At 41.4% G+C, this 20,513-nt stretch overlaps 1 protein-coding gene across 2 annotated transcripts; it reads left to right on the plus strand.

Annotated features, from left to right (window-relative positions):
* The first annotated feature begins 38 nt into the window (after positions 1 to 38).
* Positions 39 to 19,247, plus strand: vimr2 (vimentin-related 2). Of its 2 annotated transcripts, XR_011310734.1 has the most exons (11): positions 39 to 1,582; positions 2,414 to 2,558; positions 2,662 to 2,820; positions 3,137 to 3,256; positions 6,437 to 6,532; positions 8,557 to 8,685; positions 11,476 to 11,607; positions 14,885 to 14,995; positions 15,205 to 15,329; positions 18,232 to 18,399; positions 18,664 to 19,247. XR_011310734.1 is itself a non-coding variant. In XM_069694273.1 (10 exons), exons 1-10 carry the CDS (start codon positions 1,473 to 1,475, stop codon positions 18,332 to 18,334), a joined length of 1,230 nt encoding a protein of 409 aa, XP_069550374.1. In that variant the 5' UTR covers positions 39 to 1,472; the 3' UTR covers positions 18,335 to 19,247. The 2 variants fall into 2 exon arrangements, 1 of the variants encoding a protein (XP_069550374.1); XM_069694273.1 differs by having other exon boundaries at positions 18,232 to 19,247.
* The last annotated feature ends 1,266 nt before the right edge of the window (positions 19,248 to 20,513 follow it).

Consider the following 20,513-nt stretch of genomic DNA (forward strand, 5'->3'; position numbering starts at 1 on the left):
TCTTCACGTGTTTTTATCACCTTTTGTTGTGAATGTTTGCTGTGTTTTTGTGTAAATTCAGCCGTGAGCCTTACCTCTAGTTTTTTTTTTCAGTTCCTCATGAGTTACAAAACACATCTGTTAAGACACTAACTTCCTGGTCAACCAGAATCCAGTGCGTACTCTAACTCTGGTTCTCGATGTCTTAAATGGTGTAAATAGTGATTGTTTCCTTATTTCATGGGTGTCTGACTGTATGGTGGTCTGAATCTGTGATCCAGTGTGTCTACAGTTTGTCATGAAGGTGGTACTGTTGATGTCTATTTGTTGACATGTCTTTTTCCTCATTTCTGCCACATCTTAAAGCTCTTTATTCATTGTTTCGGGACTGTGTGATGCCAACACGCAGCCATTCTGGACGTTATGATAAATTGTGATGAATAATGCTCTTGCTTTAAGTGATGCAGCATTTTCCGGGTGCAAGTTTAGCAAGATTTAATGGCTCATTACTCTGCAGGGTACAGCCAGTCTTTGTGCTCCTTTCTCATTTGTGCCACAGAGGACAATTTTTTTTTTCTGTAGTAACTGTTGCAAAACATGTCCTGGTTATTGAAATAAGGAACCAATATCCATGCCTGATGAATATTTCCTCTTTACTAGTTTAGCCCAAGAGATGTCAGCATTAATTTCACATTTATGATATAAATTTCCCTCTGCTCAGTGTCTTGTGTAAATGTAGTGATGCCAGATAAAGCACAGAGGTTTTCTTCTCAGACGCCCCAGGATGTCAGAAGATTTTACCTTTGGAGACAATGTGAGCTCGTGACGTAATGTGAAAATGCTGACAATCATGGCAGTTGTGTAAATGCCCGTTCGGCTGAAGTTGCTCCTCTTTAGTTTCTTCTGCCTCAACCATCAGTTCCCTTTATTCCTCTGTTGGCTTTAAAGCCCGAAGGAATAGTTCCCGGTGATTCATATTTGGTCATTCACTTTGTCTTGAGAAATATTACCCTCATCCAATTAACAGAAAAACTAGTATAATCAATATCCTCTGATTTTAAGTGTTGTCTTATGCCACTGTACCAACTGATGTAATGGTGTGGATTCATGTTGATTTCTGTCTCCAGTTTGTCATAAAATTAAGGTACACAAGGAAACACTTGTTTTCAACTTTTCAGATTTTGGTACTTTTAACTTATTTAAAAGAAATAAAACTATGTAGAAATCTGTTTTTTTTTTTGTTCTCCATTTCAACGCCCCCTGTTTGAAAATCCTTTTGACAGCCTCTTATGAAGAACAACAACTGCTCAGTAGATTTAGGGTGCTTATTCCACAGGTACATGAGAAATCGTTACCGGCTGATGTTCGTGCTATAGTTGGTCTGCGTCACCTCAGTGCTACATTCTCGTTCCCTGCGATTATAAAACCCACCTCGGACCCGCTGCCACTGTTTGCCTGTTGTGTTTCATCCCAGTCTGAACCGACCTGCAGCCATGGCCATGCTCCGAGTGTCTTCTTACCGCAAGCTGTTCGAGGAACAGAGCTGGAGTCGAAGTGGAGCGTTGAGTGTGCAGCGTCCAGGACCGGTACGGGCCTCCGCCAGGTCAGTGAGGGTCTCACTAGTTTTAAGACGATAAAATGTTAATATATTTGGCATTTAATGTGGTTTTGACCAAAAGCATGAATGTGGGTGTCACTTCAACCCCTCCACTGCCGCAAATAGCATTTATTAGCAGTATGTAATCATTAGAAAACCAGGTAACCCCACACTATAATGTGACTAAGATATGTGCATATAATGGGCACACATAAGTGAAGGTATAAACGGATAATTAATAATAATTTACAATGATTGCAGAAATATGAAATATGCCTTCATAGCACAAGTAATAGTTGTTGATAAAGAATGTTCATTATTTAACCCTTTAAATGTCCTAATATGTCTCTAGAGGTGCTGTATATAATAGTGTGTTTAAAAACTAATAAATAATAAACTATAAATTATGAATGCTAAATAAGGTGTTAGAGTAAATTGTTAGCACTGAAGGGAGGCAAGGCAAGTTTATTTGTGTTAGCACATTGAAACTACAAAGCAATTCAAAAGTGCTTCACATAAAAGAATCAAAACATAAGGCAAAAGAAAAGGACATTTAAAAATGAATTAAGAACAGGAGGTTTGAATGTTGCTGACTCCTGTGTGTTAACGGAGAAAATATGTCTTCGTACTGTGCAATGTTCAGTCAATGTGAGATGTCGGGCAAAGATCCACTGAAGTATTTAAAGAATGCTGCTGTAGTTCATTTATTCTCCACAGAAGTCTCTCTAATTGTGGCTAATTAATTTATTCCTGTATACTGTGTGAAAACTGGTCATTTCCTCCAAACTCTTGAACAATACTGAGTCCAGTCTTTGGGGCATTGTGTCCGGTTCTCAGGAGGGCAGCGGTTGACGAGTGTGACTGTGATAAGTTCGACTTCGTGGCTGCTAAGACTCTGAACAAGGAGGGCCTGAACCGGTTTGTCCAGGACCGCACCATCATCGCTGCCCTCAACGACCGCCTGGCCCGGCTTGTTGAACTGGTGAGGACAGACACCGCCACTGCTGCCAACGACACATCGGCACTTTATTTTCCCTTTGCTGTGTCATGCCTTTGTTCTGCATGTACCTCTCTGTGCCCCTTAGGCCCATTTTTTTGAAGAGGAGAATGAGTCCCTTGAGTGTCAGATCATTGAACTAGAGGAGAAGCTGCAAAGTCGACAAGCCTCCTCCAGCATCACGTCCACTGTGGCGCAGCCTGACTACAGTCTGGATGCAGTGGTGGAAAGACTGCGCAGGCAGAGGGTAGGGTGCAGCTGGGTGTGTCTGCCGCATATTTCTGTGATGGCACACCTAAATATTATTTCATCATAATATATTTATACTTTTCTTGTTTTGTCCTTTTATTTTGCACACTGTAGGACTGTGAATTTTTTTTTTTTTCGATCTATCTGTATGTCATCTGGTGGATTGACATTAAAGTTGAAGTAAATGAGGTTTTCTCATCAATCCACAAGCACATCACATTCCATCAGCTCCACTTCACATTGTACAGAGACGGGCAGGCCTGATTTATGACCTTGTCAGGATTCATCACTGTCCTCTGTGTGTCTCCCTGCAGGATGAGATTCTGTGTGACACCGAGGAGCTGCACAAAGAGCTCGAACATCTGCAAAAAGAGTACGAGATGTTTGCACAGCAGAGGATCTTCATCCAGCAGGAACGACAGGAGGTTGCTGAGGTAATTGTTGTCAACAGGAGTGATCCACGGGTATTAGGTTTGAACTGTATACACCAGATTATATAGAAAACACTGCAGTCAGCCTATGCAATGTCCACAAAGTGGAACTTTTTTTAATTTTTTTTTTAGATTAGTTCTTAAAAACCCCAAATTCCCATAAATAATCACTGAGGATGTGACCTCAGTCTTCTCAGATGCAGCTACGTCCCGAGGAAGGAGCCCAGCCCCGCAATAAAAAAGCTGTTAACCTACAGCTAGTAGACGAAATAACACAAAACCCTCTTAAAAAAGACTCTGGAGTAACTTAATCCAAACACTGCTGTGAAGGTCAGACATATTAACTTGAACGTAAATGAGCCATGTATTTTATATAGAGTAGCTGTTGATGGACAGATTTGTTTTCATGTGTAATTCTGTGTTCACTGTTACGGCGACTAATCAACTGCACACATGTAAATGATTTGAGGTCACATGAGACTCTATTGGTTTGAGTATTTTAATGGATTACATGTACTGTACATGTAGGTCACATATAATGTGACCGACATGTAATGATCCGAGGCTCAAACACACAAACATCATAATCCTTGACTGGGGTGGTGTCTCCAATCATTTAGGGCTGTGGGTGATAATCAGGATACAATTTCACTTCCAAGAAAATCTTCTGTATTCGGAAAACTATGTGGAAAGACGGTAAACGCCCAGCTTCACTTTCTCAGGGTTCAAATCAGACTCCCGACTCAGTTGTTACAATTGTTACAGTCACTCATAACTACCCCATATGAACAAAAATTACCGAAAGGAAAAGGACATTAATAATAAATATATAATACATGTTAACATAAGTAGTTTATTGTACTGAGTAAATCATAATTCTGGAACTGTTAGGGTTATTTGTGCTCCCAAAATCTCAAATTCTCCATAATATAACTTACTGCCTGAATATACAACCATGGCAAAGATAAACATATACAATGATTGATATGTAAAGCAACTGAGATCACATATGGTTTAATTTTATAGCTTTATTGTTGCCACAAACCCTAAAATGTTATTCAGATGTACAGCAAAACAATATTACAAATAATATTAATGTACCTCATTATTTTAATAAATAAGCTATACAAATTAATCTCAATACTATAATTATCATCCCTGTACTTGGCCTGCATAGTCTTATCTGTCCGAGAAACATCCGATAGACTGCTGCTCCCTCCAAACCAGATACTAATATTTTTATGATCTTATTTTCATAAAGTTGGGAGACCTGTGAGAGACAAGATATGAGGAGGAAATTATGAAATTGCCTTTTTTTTTAAAAATTTAGTTCTTAGTGTGGTTCAAGCTCCAAAAACATTTGATCCTACATTTCCCATAGTGCAAACATGATCGTCGTACATTAGACCTTATTCCAAAATGGTTTTAATTACAAATGTTAAGACTTAAAGATCCAGCAGAAGATTTCAAAACGTGTAAAAATGATGTGACTAATAGAGACGGTTGTGAATAGATAGCAATAATTAATCAATTTCTTAAAACATCTGTATAAACTTCTGGTATGACACATTATCAGACTCTTGTTGTGATAGTGTCCTTCCAGCACTAGATGGCAGTGTTGTCATGCGTCTCTGCCTCCTCATAATTGAGCCGAAACTTGGCGCAGCTGCTCCTCTGTAGTGGAACCCAATGGATGTCAGTCACACAGTCTGGCCTGGTGGTCGACTGCAACCTGAGCCACCAACTTTTCCAGACCCCCCCCCCCTCAACACACACACACATGCCAGAGCACATCTCCCAGCCGGGCCAGATGCGAGGGAGGCTTTCATTTCTTCCCCTACAGATGTATCGCAGGCTGAACTACGGTGCTGTAATGTTCATGCTGGCTCCGTTCTTCGGTTCTGAATTGGAAGCAGCTGCAGGGTGACAAGACTCGGTGGGAAATCGTCAGAGAGGTAGAGGAAGTGCAGAGTGAGAAGCAAATATTACACAGATTAGCCCACAACAAGCTGCAGTTCTCTCAACATAATAAACAAGCCATGTTTGATTTGTTTTAAAGTATAATAATGGCTTTTGTGTTGTTTCTCTCCAGCTCCATTTTCAAGGCGCTCAACCTTCAGTCAGTTTGAGTGGATAAATGAAGAGGCCAGTCAGTTTCGCATGTAGTGAGTCCAGGTGCTATAGTGACGCACAATAGTGAAACAAGGTCAGAAATGACATTAAATGACTTTATTCGGGGAGAAACATCAGGTAACACGCTTCCTGTTATCAAGCTCACAGGGTCTCCATCAGGGTTGAAAACTAAAAGGACAGCAGGGGCATTAGTGCAAGGCAGCACTTATCAATATTTTCAAAAGATAAGGTGCAATGTGAAAGGAGAACTGCTGCTCCTTTAGCTCTACGAAGCACTACGACTTCACTGTTTGTCGCTCTCACTGCTCTCATAGCATGGTTTTAGGCTCCAGTAGATGGACACGTGAATAGCTGGCGAACATGGTAGAGCCGCATATTCCCCTCAGGAGTTGGTGGAGAATTGGACATAAATAGGCTCATGTTTTCTGAAGTTACTTTATGAGTGGATATCATGTTGGTGTTGTGCTTGTTCCACTGGCCACAGACATCAGTGTTAAAGTTGCACAGAAATACGATTTTCAAGTGTCTATTTGAACAGAGTGCAGCAGCAGGACCAGACTACTTTTGCCTGCTGCAGTACATCAGTGACCCTGCAACCCTCCCAGCGAGGATCCGCAACACCAAACATTCGCTTCATGTGTCCAAATGGAAAAGCAGGCGACCACAACAATTGCAGCTAACACCAATTAATCTGGTTCTTTTAAAAGGAGTAGATGAGCTGAGAACCCCTGCTGGCAAATGGATTGGGCGACAGGGCTTTTGTGTCTAGTTAGCCTCCTTCCCATCATCCTCCTCCTCCTCCTCCCCTTTCCTCTGCATTGCGGTGTCTACTTGCTGTTCAGTGAGACAGGGTGGATGTGCTGGTGCTGATGGTTCTTAAAATGGGTGTTCAGGGTGGGGGGAAAAATAAATACCTTTTCTATGTTTCTTCAACCTGTGGTTTGATTTCGTTTCCAATCTGCCGACTGCTCCTGTCAGACACCTCCAGAAATTAAGTTGAACTTCTTTACTTTCAGTGTTGTTCTCTGTTCAACTTGATTTGCTTTGCAGGAAGTGGATGCTGTGACAGCTGAGTGTTTGGGGCTGAGGGAGCAAGTGGCTATCTACGAGGAGCAGCTGGCCAACATGGAGGCCCAGCACAAGACGGTGAGAGAGGGTGGAGGGCGAGGGGGGAGATAGGGGAGAGAGAGAGAGAGAGAGCTGCAGTGGGATGAAACAGGAACAGTTTATAACTATGAAAGTGGCTCAAAATGTAGCACTTAGGTCAGACAGGAGTGTTGGAGGAATGCCCAGATCTGTGGGGACAAACACAGCTGTGATGACCCCCAGTCACCTTGCTGAAGAGCTGCAGCCAAAAACAACCGTGTCAACAGAAAAAATATGGAGAAAGGGATAAAATACACAAGTCCCAATTCGGCCCATTTTTAATGGTTTTGTCCTAAATGTCATTATTATCAGCCTTTTAACAGTATAGGAAGATATTTTAGGAGATGTGCTTATTTGCTTTGCAAAAGGTTTGGTTAAAAGACCAGTAACACGCTTATTAGCCTAGCATAGGGACTGGAAGCAGGGAAAAGCCTGGCTCTGCCCAACTGTGACAAAATCCTCCTACTTGTTGTTTAAATAATAAGGTATCGTCATCATCAAGAAACATTCTTTGCCGAAATATTGTGTGACAGCATCCAGTGAGGGTCATTCTGGTTCAACTACTGAACCATAAACAAAATAGAACATGAATCCAGAGAAAAATGTCTTCTTTAAAGAGAAGCTCTGAAAGTCCCTTCAGGAGCCAGAGAGAACAGCAGTCAATCACTAATCACGGGTTTCAATCAGCGGCCACACAGCAGTCACAGAAGACTTTTAAAATGCTTCAAATCTATTAAGCAAGCAATGATTGTTCCAAAATGACTTCCAACACACTTTATTTGAGGGCCTGAATTTACCGATTGAGACCATCATGACTCTGGTGGCAGTTAGAGACGTCGCACTTCCAGGTACTTCACACTGGCCTCAGCATCGAGCCGTGGTAGTAGCTGTTTGACACAAACACTCAGAGAAATTCACGAATACAGATGTCTGTTGACAGCTGTCTTAACATCTGTGTAGTCTGAGCACTGATTGTTTGAGTCAAATCACAAACAGTCCTGCAGTCAAATTCATGGGAATGATGCGAAGAAAATATTTACCTCACTTTCTGACTGAACACACTTCAAATCGAACAGACAAAAAAAGACAATCTTCTCCCGTGACTCGTGGCAAGAAAAACAGTAAGTAGAGCTCAAAATGTTGAACTACTCCTTTAAAATGAGCACATGTTTGCAACCATATCCTACACACATCGTCGCCGATATCGCATCCCCACACACCCTGCTCTCTGCGACTTCTACAATTTTCTCCACCTCACCAGGAGATGACAGACACGCCCCAGTATCAGATCTAGAGGCTGTAGGCAGAGAAGAGAGCGAGGCAGCTGAAGCAGGAGCAACTCCATCACTCTGTGTTTTTCTCTGCAAAGCCCGGCCGCCCGGCGTTTAACACACTCCCTCTGGGACACGGTCGATAACTCACAGTCCGGGAAATGCGGCTGAATACCAAATGAAAACAGAAGTTCCCTTTGTTTTATTAACTGTTGTTATTATCAGCACTTCCAGATACCCCATATTCCCCTGACAAATCGGCAGCCATGTCGTTATTTAGTTGCAGTGGAAAGGAGAAAAATGTCAGACTGTCACTGCAGCTCTGGAGCAGTTTATTCCCTCTGTAATGGATGTGAGGCTTTTACTAAAGCGCCTACATATTGGAAGCTGAAGACACGTGTCGAGGGGATTGTTGCGTGTGTAAATGCATCAACATGTTTAGTGTGCAGTGGTGGAATGTAACTAAGTATATTTACTCACGTATTTTATTTTAGGAAAATGTTGTAGCTGGTACATTTGGGAGCTATTTTAATTAACAGCAATGCAGCATGTTTTATAAAGTGGTCACCTGTTCTCTATCTGAAATACATATAAAAAAGTTCAACATTTTCTCTGAGATTTAAGAAATGAAATTAAAACTGAATTTATGTACATGATATTGAATAAATGTATTTGGTTACATTTAGGCACTGAGTAGAGGATGAGAATAAAGCTCACCTCCGGGTGTTTTGTATGTGTTGCATGTCGGAGCAGTCGGTGGAGAGTCTCGTGGAGCCAGATGAAGGGACTTCGGGAGCAGTGGCTCTTAAATTTTGCAGCCCTGACATCACGCGGGCCTTGAATATAAAGGAGTACTACTGCCAGCTGGCTGAGAACCTCCAGGTACAACACAGTGCAGCATGAGACATAAAAACATACCGTGGAAAATCTTGTTTCTGGCTTCAGATAAACCACATACACATGAATGCACTCAGACAGACGTCATACACACCAGTGGCAGAAAGTACATTTACTAAAGTACTGTGTCAAAGTGTACTTTACTTGAGTATTTACATTTCATACCAGTTTACTTTCCCTCTTCACAACATCTTAGACAGAAGTCTCGTACTTTCTATCTCCTCCTCATTTATCTCACAGCTGTAGATACTTTTCACTTTTCCAGATTGACATTTTATAGTAAAAAAAACCCACATGGATATATGATTATCATACATTATTCAAGATTAAACTGGTTCCCAACCTTTTTAACTCTTACAAAAAAGCAACAGCTTGTCATGTTTCAGATGTCCTTCATGTTTCTATCCAAAAGTAGTCGAAAAACTTTTAATAAAATTTCCAGAAAATCAGCAGAAGAAAATACAAATTGCAGCCCGTTTCGAATATTACGAGCGGTGCACGTCATTATAAATAGCTGGAGGAGATAATTCTCCAGCTGCTTAATATCTTCAAGATGAAGACGGTTCAATGAGGTGACGAAATTAAAAGAGCTCTAAAATCAAAGGATGGAAAACCAGAACGGAAACTTGGTGGAAATGTGACATCTCGGTTCGTTTCCTGTGTTAACTTGAGAAATGTTTGAGTCTCCTCATCCATAACGATCTGATGGTTTTTAGTCTCCGTGCTGCGATGTTTGCATCACCTTTTCAGATTTGCAGTGTTTTACTCAGATTGTTTTATTCACAAACAGGTAGGCGGGAACACACATTAATTTTTTCATACCACAGAGAGATTTCCTCTCTTATCTCGCACTAGTTTATCCTGCGATGCAGTTGGATTCACGAGATCCTGCAAGAACGCATCTTGTCAGGCTTCCAGTTATGAGTTTATGACTGAACCACGATGTTTCAGACCGATCAGCGTCCTGTGAAAGTGTACTGGCAGCTATGGGCATGGTTTAGATGTGACGTCAACAACAAGCAAGTGGTTGTTCGAAAGCAGCAGTAATCTGATTGGTTAAAGTCAGCCTGTGACTGATGACGACAGACAGATGGTTTATCCAATCGATTGTTTTCAAGTTCCAAACAGTTTCCAGGAACGACTTCTCAGATGGTTCGGTACAATTTGAGGCTTTCACATGGTTCCTTAACTGTTTAATTTACTGTATCCAATCCAATATTTCAGAGAAGCAAAGATAAAAAGGAATAACAAGGTTGTGTTGCACAATTTAGTTTTCTTTCTTTCCTGTGTCATTGATAATATACCAACCCCTTAGATTTATCTTGTGATGTTTTGGAAGGACTCGACCCTTATTTTAGAAAACACGGTCTTACTTTGTACATTCAGGGAGACAAACTCCACCATTAAGTCAAGTATAATTTCACTTACACATGGATGCATCAGTGTTAAGAAACTCAAAATGTATTACAAAAGACCATGCCAGTCCTGGAGACCATTTTCCTTCAGAACGAGTGCTGTTACATTGGATACTTTGCATACTTTTTGATTCGAATACTTTGCTGTACTTTTACTTTGATCATGTAGGATTTTTTTCGTGCAGGTCTTGTAATAGATTACTTTGAAATGCTTTCACTACTACTCTTATATAAGGGATTTGAGTACTTCTTCCAAATCTGAAACTCGCTATGCAGATACCAGCTCCTCACACTCCTCCTGGTCACATGACCCCCCCCCCCCCCTTCTATTCTCACCACATTACCCTCTCTGTCCGTCCCTCTGAAACGGCCCGGTCAGGTCCAGACGTAATTCTCAGCTTTCACAAATCGCACAACGAAGCTCCCACTTGTTTTTTTTACCTCTTAACACAACACCAGGGGAGAACTTGAGAATCTAGAGGTGCAGTTCTGGACCCCAACAGAATGCCTTTGTCCACCTGTGTGTGTGTGTGTGTGTGTGTGTGTGTGTGTGTGTGTGTGTGTGTGTGTGTGTGTGTGTGTGTGTGTGTGTGTGTGTGTGTGTGTGTGTGTGTGTGTGTTTTACAGTGCAGAGGTACTGCATTGGGGTCAGACTATTGCTCCGGTGGGTCTGACCCCCTCTGTCGGGATGTCTGCCCGGTTCAGAGGTCAGGGCTGTAATCAGACTGCAGGCCGCCTTCCCAGGCTCCTCAACAGCACTGGAGTAGACGCTGGTGTGTGTGTGTGTGTGTGTGTGTGTGTGTGTGTGTGTGTGTGTGTGTGTGTCCTTCATTTGGAGACATGGGTGAAGGGTATCTGCCGTATTTATATATTTCTGCGTCTGTCTAGATGAGGCGATGTGTTTGTTGTCCCCTCTTAAGCCCCGTCTATTCACTCTCTCCTACCCCCTCAGCCTCTTCCCTTGCCAGCTGGACACCGTCCCGTCTGCGCCTGGCCTCAATTATGAGACCCAATTGTCTCTGCTAAAATGATTGCTATTGGTTTTGAACAGTAATGGTGATTGCTGGCTGACTCCCACACACCTGTGCCCCCTCATGTTGCCTGTTTCGGCTTCATTTGTTCCATCTAATCATGAATGTGGTGCACGAAAAGAGAGCTTCAACCGTCAGCCAGTATGAGAGGCTCTGATTGCTCCTTGCTCCCCCTATCAAAGTCCACTTCACCGCCCAAAAGAGCCTTACCCTCCATGGTCTTGTGCATTTGTAGGTCCAAACTGAAAGGTCTTGTGTTTTTTTTAGTTGTTTTTTTTTTTACATACAAACTTTCACAACTGCACTAACTCCTCATTTTCTGTCTCCAGTATGAGTGTGGTGCTTCCTCCTCTGCTGTGGTCCGACGTGATGATGGAAAGGAGCTGGAAGTGGGAGGAACTGTCGGGTCAACGGTCAAAGACTTACCAGAGATAAAGGACGCCAGCGAGATGAAGATGCTGGTAAGTCGGATCACTCCCCACCTTTTTTTTTTTTTTTAAAGCATACCTTAATTCAAATCACAAAAAAGTGTTGTTGAGCCTTCAAAAGCAAAGCAATTTTATCTATACGGCACATTTTATTTTGGGGTTTACGTTAATAATTTTTTATATTTTTTCTTGATTGAGATAATCATCTTTGAGTTTTTCCAAATCTAAACAATGTGTCTCGCAGGTGAGCGCAGTAATTGAAGCTGATTACTTGATCTATCTCCAGTTGATTCACTAATCATTATCATGATCAATTTTATTCGTTTAATACATATAAACACCTAAGTATGAACATTGGTTGTGGTTTTATGAGGGGTTATGTACTGGCATATTTCTTCTTTGGCTGTAGTCTCTTTCTGAAGTTTATTCGTTGCCGTCCATCAGGTTGTTTCCAGTCTTTATGTTGAGCTATGTTAGCAGACTGCTCGTCATGGCTTCATATTTGCTGCACAGACATTAGAGTGATATTGATTTTCTCCTCTACTTCCTGGAAAGAAAGAGAAAGTTCCTGATTGCTGAACTATTACTGTATGTTCTGAGATTTAGCCACAGTATTTATATATTGTAATTGAACTATTTAAATGTAGTTTTTGAAATGCTGTGAGCTCCATGACCAAAACTGACTTGACTTCTGCCTCGACATGTGTTGGAAGTATAAAATCAAAGCTGTATTTTTGGGGGGTTGAATAGACCCTTTCAGGCTCATTTTTGCACATCATTCAATTCCTTTGGTTACTGCCTGCTGATTCACATCTTCCCATAATACTTTTTCAACCTAACCTCTTCACTGACAAAGAAAAGACTAATCTTACAGCCCACAACTGGCTCTGCATCGGCCATCAGCTCTTAAATCAGCATAATGGTGAAAATGAATGGTTTCCCACAGTAGGCGAGGGGAGCGTAGAGCAGCTGAGTGACAGCAGAGCAACAGTGTGGGAGATCCTGCTGACCAGAGTGTTTACTCTGTGGACACTTTCAGCGGGAGATGTGAAGGGCTCGGCTGCAGCTCAGACGGGATTTATTGCCCTCTGTGTCCTGTTATTAAGTACAGTCTTTCAGAGCGCCCAACGTCTTAAAACTTCACTCACACACACACTGACTTCTTCTGCGAAAAGAGGAAATAAACCTTCATCGGATATTTTTCATCCAGCCAGTGAAAAAATGCCAGGAGAGCAAAGGGGGCCTTTGAAAGAAACGGACAGCAAAGTGAAGCATCAATAGAAAGACAAACCAGGAAGTTGTGACTCAGGTAAAAAAAAAAAAATCACCAGATGACTCCAGGAAACAGAAAGGACCTCCTCTTAGTCCACCTTGGTCTCTTTAAGATCCATCAGTGGTCCGACCACAGCTGGCACTTAACCACATCTGTAACAAACATCGTGGTTTGGTCCTCATTACTGTGGCCGTGGCTCTACCTCCAGCTCTTTAAATAAACAGCGAGTCTCTGTAACCACAGCAGAACTCTCCCAACATCATCTACTTTCCTCTAATATGCAGCCCTAGTTCTGCTCCATCCAGCCTGACGGATGGACAGCACGGCTTGATCTGCTCTGTTTCCCCTCTCGCCTGTGATGGATGCCTCGGGTCTGGTTTCTCACTGAGACACAACATGGCCAAACAAACAGATTGCGGTGAAATCAGCCCTGACACAGAGATGTATATAATAGAGCAGGCACTGATGGGTTGTACGCCACGACTCGAATATACATACACGGCCAGACGCCACTTATCATGTCTGGGAGGGTAAGGGACTCGACCAGTTTGAGCAGTCGTCATCACTCTGTGAGTAGTGACCGGGTCGTCTTTTACTCACATGATGTGGCTGACAGACAAGCAGAACCGCCTGGATCCCCATCTGGCTGCGACGGCTAACTGTTGAACTTCTGTGATTGCTGTAATTACTCAGGGCAGGACACCACAGCCTCGGCCATCGGGGGGAGGGATGCTACGCAGATAGTTTCTGGTACAAGTAAAGTAACCTGTGCTGGCTTGGATAATTGGCAAACTTAAGTGTTAGCTTGTTTGAGTTCAATGTATATCCATGTTTTCAATTAGAGATAAACACAAAGTTCAGCTGAGGCTGAAAGAAATAGCCTCAGTTTGGAGGTATTGAGTCATAAACTAAAGAACAAATTCAAATGTTGACCTGATATTGGCATTAGATGAAAACTCATCAGATAGGATTTACAAATGGGGACTATTGTGTGAACCAAATTTGATAGAAATCTGTCCAATAGTTGTGGAGATATTTCACCCTAAAACCAAAATTGCATCCATTTGCAGTGGCGCTAGACAACTCTTCAAGGGATCAGCAAAGTCATCTGAAAACAATGAATGTTTGTGTGAAATTTCAATCCATTCAAAATACCCAGTGGGGACCAGACTGATTGGCCATTGTCGCATGGATAATATACTGGAATAATGCCATAACAGCTGAATAAGAGTGAGGGGGGGATTTTAAGTTGTCAGGCAGCCAGAAACACAACTCGGGTGAGGGCTAATGTTACTTTAAGTCTTCTGAACAACACTGTAACCTGATATAGATCGGGGCACATGTGCATGTTTAGGTGTGCACTTTTGTGCAGTGAACCTTTTGGTAGCTTAAAAGAGCATTTTATATTTCTGCAATGACCTCCACTGAATGTGATAGATACTGTATGTATGCCACTTTCCCACCTTGGGCACTTCCAGTATTGAAATGTTGCAAAACTGCACGTTTTATTAGAAATAAATATATATATATATTTTTATACTTCTATTACTAGACCGTTTTCTTTGGTTGATTTAGTCGTACAAAAGAAGAAGGCATGCTGGGAAATGCAAGTTTGTTTGTCTAGTGACGTTGGGGAGAGGCCAAAGAAAAATATTTGTCCGGGTCCAATTATATTTAATGTAGCACTGCCGGCTGGATGTTTCAAATAGGCAGCGATTTACCAGCTAACACAGTAACTAGTTGAGTGTCATACACCAGACGATGGATATTCCATTATCGTGCAATGAGGAAATGGGGTTTAAGGCCAAAGCTGTCATTGGAGCAGAGCACCTGGATTTAAAGTCTTTGTTGTCAATCATCTTGTTTGCTGAAGCGCTCTTCAGCTGCTGTTATTAAATGGAAAATTACTATGAAAGTAACATTATGTGGTAGTCTAGCATCATTGGATTATTATTAACAGAATAAATAAGTACATGTTTGTTCCGGTAATATTTTGAATGAATTACTGCTGTTGAACGTTTTTCTGCATTTCTGTAGATTTCAGAGCTGGAAAAGGAGCTCGCTGAGCTCGAGAAGTGTAACGAGGAGCTGGAGGACGAGGTTGAAATGAAGAAGGCTGCATATGTGGACGAAGCTGCTGAGTTGAAGGTATGAGAGTGGACTGATTAATGTAATCATAACCTGTAATGGACCAGTGGTTTGGGCTAATTCTGTCATTTAATATCATCCTCTGCACCCCACCCTCTGTGTTTGTGTCTGTGTGTGTGCTCCTCTCTGTGTCTGTGTGTGTGTGTGTGTGTGTGTGTGTGTGTGTGCGCGCGCGCGCGTGTGTGTGTATGCGCGCTCATGCTATTCAGTGTACTATAGATGAAATGAGGCAGCAGGAGACCGACTTCAAAGCACAGATGAAGGAGCAGTGTGCAGACTATAAGGAGCTGCTCAGTGAGAAGATGGCCAGAGAGATGGAGATCGCTGCGTACAGGTCAGACAGTGTGATGTCGTAAATCTTCTAAATGTTGTGTGTTTAAAACCGCACTGAATAACGGACAAAACAGATGATCAGGTAAGATTTCCATCAGAAGATCGACACTATCGGTACCAAATACATAAGAAACACTGCGATGACTTAAAGGTACTCTGCATAGCAACGGACTGATAAGAATCCAGAAAATGTATCAATAAAATGCACACAAAACTGTCTCACCAATATAGTTACTTTGAATGTAAGTCGTTTGTTAGCTTCCCCATCGATATATATATATATATATAATATGAAACAAAAATGTGAATATTAGTTGTGATTGTGCATTATACAGTGCAATAGTAGTCATAATACTGTTTTTTTTCTACATGTTAATGTAATAATAACACTGATTCTGGAAAAAAGTTAAAATACAGACTTAATTTGAATAATTACTTTAGATAATTTTACCTCAGATATGCTGCATTTACAAATTCACGTCTTTTGTATTTATAATCTACTTAATCGACTTTGCTGCAGTAATTACATTTGAACTTGCTACAACAAAACATTATCATAATTATAATACATTTTATTCATACAGCACTTTTCATCATACTCAAAGACACTTTACAAAAGTAAAATGATAAAAGAAAACAACGCAATACAAGTATAAAACACACAACATCACACATTAAAAGCAGCCAAATGTACAAACACTCTGTTTGCACATTATGAAATGAAGAGGTGAAATAAATGCAAAGCTAAACTGTGATCCTTTGTGTCTTCACGACAGAACTGCTTGTGTTATAAGTTGGATAAAATTCAAACAGGCTCACTATGACATGCACAGCGAGGTTCAGACGCGAGACATGAGAAGACTTTGAGATGGTTTAATTGTTAGTCAGACTGTCAGTCAAGAGGACAGCCATGTCTGCCAGAGAGCACGGAGGCTTTTCATTCCAACAAAAACACTGCACCAGGTGATTTTCACTGATTAGTTTGTCTTCCCCTGTTAAAGGTGTTCGAGTCATAAAGTCAGCTGCTGTAGTTTCTGATTGCAATTAAAATTTGAGCCTTCCCTGATGTGTATTGTGGATTCTCATCTCTTTCATAGGAGGTTAAATGAAAACAAACGTCCCCTACGGTGCTCAATAAGTTGCCACATTATTTATACATGTCAAGAGGAGGGAATTGTCCGGGGCAAAGCACACACTAGTCCTGGGATGATTTCATTAGATTTAAATTAACTTGATGCTCCGTTTACTTTTAACATTCTTCACATATGAGCGAACCCTCAACAACACAAAGTGATGTGTCTGTTCTCCTTCAACAAAAGCATTACTGTGAAAAATGCAAAGAATATTTCTGCAAGATCCTGTGCACAAGTCCAGCATTGTCCAAGCATCTCCTACAATGTCACCTGGACATCCGCAGTGTCCGTCACAAGATATTCCTGCAGACAAAGGGCTGACATCACGGGCCGACTGGGGTCACAGGAAGCAGCTCCTGAATATGATGCGGTTTCCTGTATGTGACCTTGGAGACGTTTCATGTCATTGCCTGCGTTCGCCAGGGTTGTTTAACCATCTGCCATCCTGGTATGTGGAGTGACGCACTCCAGCCTTCCCAGCCCGATGCCACAGACTTCCTCCTGGTCCCTCCATCGCCCATCTGACCCCCAGGGGGCCCCGCTGCAGGCCTGAGCTCAGACCCTCAAAATACCTCATTAGAATGGGCAGAGAGGACCTCATACTGTCACTGTGAGCTGGGCCACCGCCAGCTCTTCTCCATGCCAGCCTGTTAATGTCAGCCCACCCCCTTTACACGCATTTACAAATTCGCCACAGTTTTACTTCCCTCTCATTACCCAACAGACTGTCCCAAAGACATTTAAGGCACAGGAAAGGCACACAGTCAATGCCAACTTTTCGCCTTCCTTTCTTTATTTACTGGATGTTATGTCATCCGTGATTAAAGCAATGAATAAGAAATGAAAATGGTGGCTGTTTATTCTCTCCGTGCCGTGGCAAACTGTCTGCACAACAGACCCTAATGACCCCCAGGCTGCCATTACTGGGTAGCTTATCGCCTGTGAAAGCATCTCGGAGCAGTTTGGGAAGATGCTCGCTGCTTTTGCTCACTGCTAATGTGAACTATATTATACTGTAATTCATTCTGCTGTTCTCTGTGGTCTGCTCACTCTAACAAGTAGCTCAGCTAAGGACCAAATCCTTTTTAGTTTACACAGTACTGTGGGTCCTTAAACCTGCTATTATCAATGTTTTCATCAACAATGAATCAGGTGACTCCCCCTCAGGTTCTCTGAACTTCACAGCATCTCTCGGCTCATTGTTTTGGTTTTACAGCCCAAACTTTACTGTTTAGGTTTCATCTCACTGCCTTTATCACCAGTGTTTCCACCTCTAGTTTTTCTGTTTCCAGCTGTTCTGAAGCTTTTGATCTTCATCAACAGATGAAGTTTGCTGTTTCTCATGTGTGTGATATTTATTTATGAGCACTGTGAGAACTTTTCTTTGATGATGGATTAAAAGTTGTTTCAAAGTTGACCGTGGAGACGTTACTGTAAGATCAGTGTTCGAGGTTTATGATCAAAAGCTCTAGAAAAGCCACCAAGTAGACTAGAACTGAAATGTTTAGCTGACAGCAAATATTAATTTCAAATTTTGAAAATCAAAGAAAATATTTTCAACCAAAATGTCAAATGTCAACTCTGCCATAAGGAAAGTGTGATGGGCATTGCTTACTATTTGTTTTGAACCTTTTATATTCCAAACTTCGAAATAATTGAGAAAATAGTCTTCAGTTCTGTCTCTGATAACCTCTAATGAATGAATGTTCTTATCCTCACTAACTGTGAGAGCTCTAACGTGTCATGTTTTTGTGTATTTCTGTGGTTCAGGAGTCTGGTGGAGGAAGAGGAGGGGAGGCTGTGCTGTGCTGCCTGCGACTTGAGCCTGAAGAGTCAGACTGGCTTGCTGGATGCTCCCCGACACAAGGATTAGAAAACAGGGCAAAAAGGCAAGCATTGGAAAACAGACCCCATATCAGCACTTCGATGAGGTTTAAGGTACGAATGCAGCAACGTGAGCAGATGTAAACTTATCATGATAGATTAATGCAGTCTGGAGGTCTGAGCCGGGCCACTGATAACAGGTCGCTGGCAGATGACCCCGAGACTCCAAGAAAGATGGAGCTGTCTAAAATGGGTGGGAGTGTGTATCCAGTCAGTGTCTGGCAGTGATATTTCTTTAAGTGGGTTTTTATCTTTACCAGCTCACTGATAATTCATAAATGTTTTGTCCCCTCATGGACACACACCACATCTGTGAAGACAACTGGACTTGCTGAATGTTCTTGAAGACCTTTCCTGTCGTATCTGAAAGACATTTCTGAATCTGATCATCTCGACAGACGTCACATCCCAAACTGGGCGTCACCGAGGACACATTCCCGCTCTGATACCACCTCGCCCATTCTTCAAACTTCGTCTGATTACCAGCTCTTAACCTGCGACCCTTCACTGTTAACAAACGTATCGACAGCTCTCTTTTCAGTAACTCAAAGCATCCCTTTGCTTTCAAAGTCGTGCGTTCACGTCGGTCCTGACGTTCAAGTGTGCACGGCACCGTGTTTGCTTTTCCAGTTGTTCGTGAAGTTGTTTTCCTTCGGCTCTTTCAAAACAAGCACCTGGATCCTTCTACGAGAAAACTCTGTGTGATTCATTATTTCAGTGTCCCAGTTTGCTGTTCTTCCAGAAATAAGCTTTTGGTAATACATTCTTCGGTAATCTTTTCCTTATTTCCTACACGATGTTAAAGCTGTCTGTGATAAATCATTTCTGGTTCCCTGCCTCTGCACAAGCATCAAAATGTATTTTAGATTTAAATGAAATAAATGTATTTGCTTGAGAGATCACCTTTTGTGAAAACCTCTGTCTCATGAGAACTGCCTGTGAATCTTTGGGCTTAAAACTTTACCCGCACTGTAAAACTATGCAGAAAGCTGAGTGATTTATGTTCAGTGATCCTTCTTTCATTCATCTTCGTGCTTAACGTGAGATTTTAACATTCCCAGTTATTAGCGATCTCAAAGGCTTGTTAGCTCTGCCATAAAGATGAAAAATGCTGCTAATAACGGATCAGATAAGATTAGCCACACTCTGTGAACTTGTGCTGATGAGGAGTTAGCCTCTGTGATAATTGAGTTCAGTGTGTGGAGAAGGAGCTGTGCGGCCACGGTGACTTGTTTAATTGTCCCGACATGAAACATGGCCGGCTCAGGAAGAGGACGCGCTGTCTGTATCTATCAAATATAAAGTCACGTAATGTTACTGATTTCATTTGTCTTGCAAATATTTGTGAAGAAAATGGAAAAATGAGCATCATTTTTTTTTTTTTTCTCTTAGAGTGTACCCACTTTTATCTTCTCAACTGTAGACAGTGTGGTCATTTAAAAGTGAAAGAGAAACTCTGGACAGTAACGTTTGACATTTTTGTCCCGCTTTTGTTCGTCATAATTCTATACAGGAAAAATTATTTTTACACACCTTTAGTGATTTCTCACATGAAACAAGTAACCTTAGTGACCAATTAATCAAGTATTATATTAACACACCGGGGCATGATAATAGAACAATTATGTTTATTACCAACAGTATGCCTCTAAAATATGTTAAGATGATTAACAAACCTCAAACAAGCCAACAAACCGAACAACGAACATCCTAAAAAGAAAAAGACATTTCCGACAAGTAAACAGGATAATTATATGTATATTATATACAGAATAACGAACACACTCATGCTACCAGCTGTGAGGCTTTACTTAATCACATTACGCACGGTTAGCATCTTAACAGTATTTGACAATCCAAATTTTAACCTGGTGATCAGTGTTGGGCAAATTACCCATTAATTCAATTAAATTGAATTTTGAGTGTAAAATCACCATACAACATGATCCCTGAGCACTTTACAATCACAAGCACAGCAAAGTGACAAGTAACAATAGACACTGACAGAGTAATTCCATCACTTTAATAATTTCTCATATGTTAAATTGATGTTGAATTGGTCATTATTTCGCTGTCTTTACCCACCATAGTACAGAGTGAATAAACAAGATTAAGAAATGCTTTTATGAAAGCAAAAACTAAAATGTTAAATGTTGTGTTTGGATTCG

Source organism: Brachyistius frenatus, unplaced genomic scaffold, assembly GCF_029030835.1.
Source record: "Brachyistius frenatus isolate BFR_SWC_R1_liver_20210118 unplaced genomic scaffold, ASM2903083v1 Contig_17, whole genome shotgun sequence".
Taxonomy (NCBI): Eukaryota; Metazoa; Chordata; class Actinopteri; family Embiotocidae; genus Brachyistius; species Brachyistius frenatus.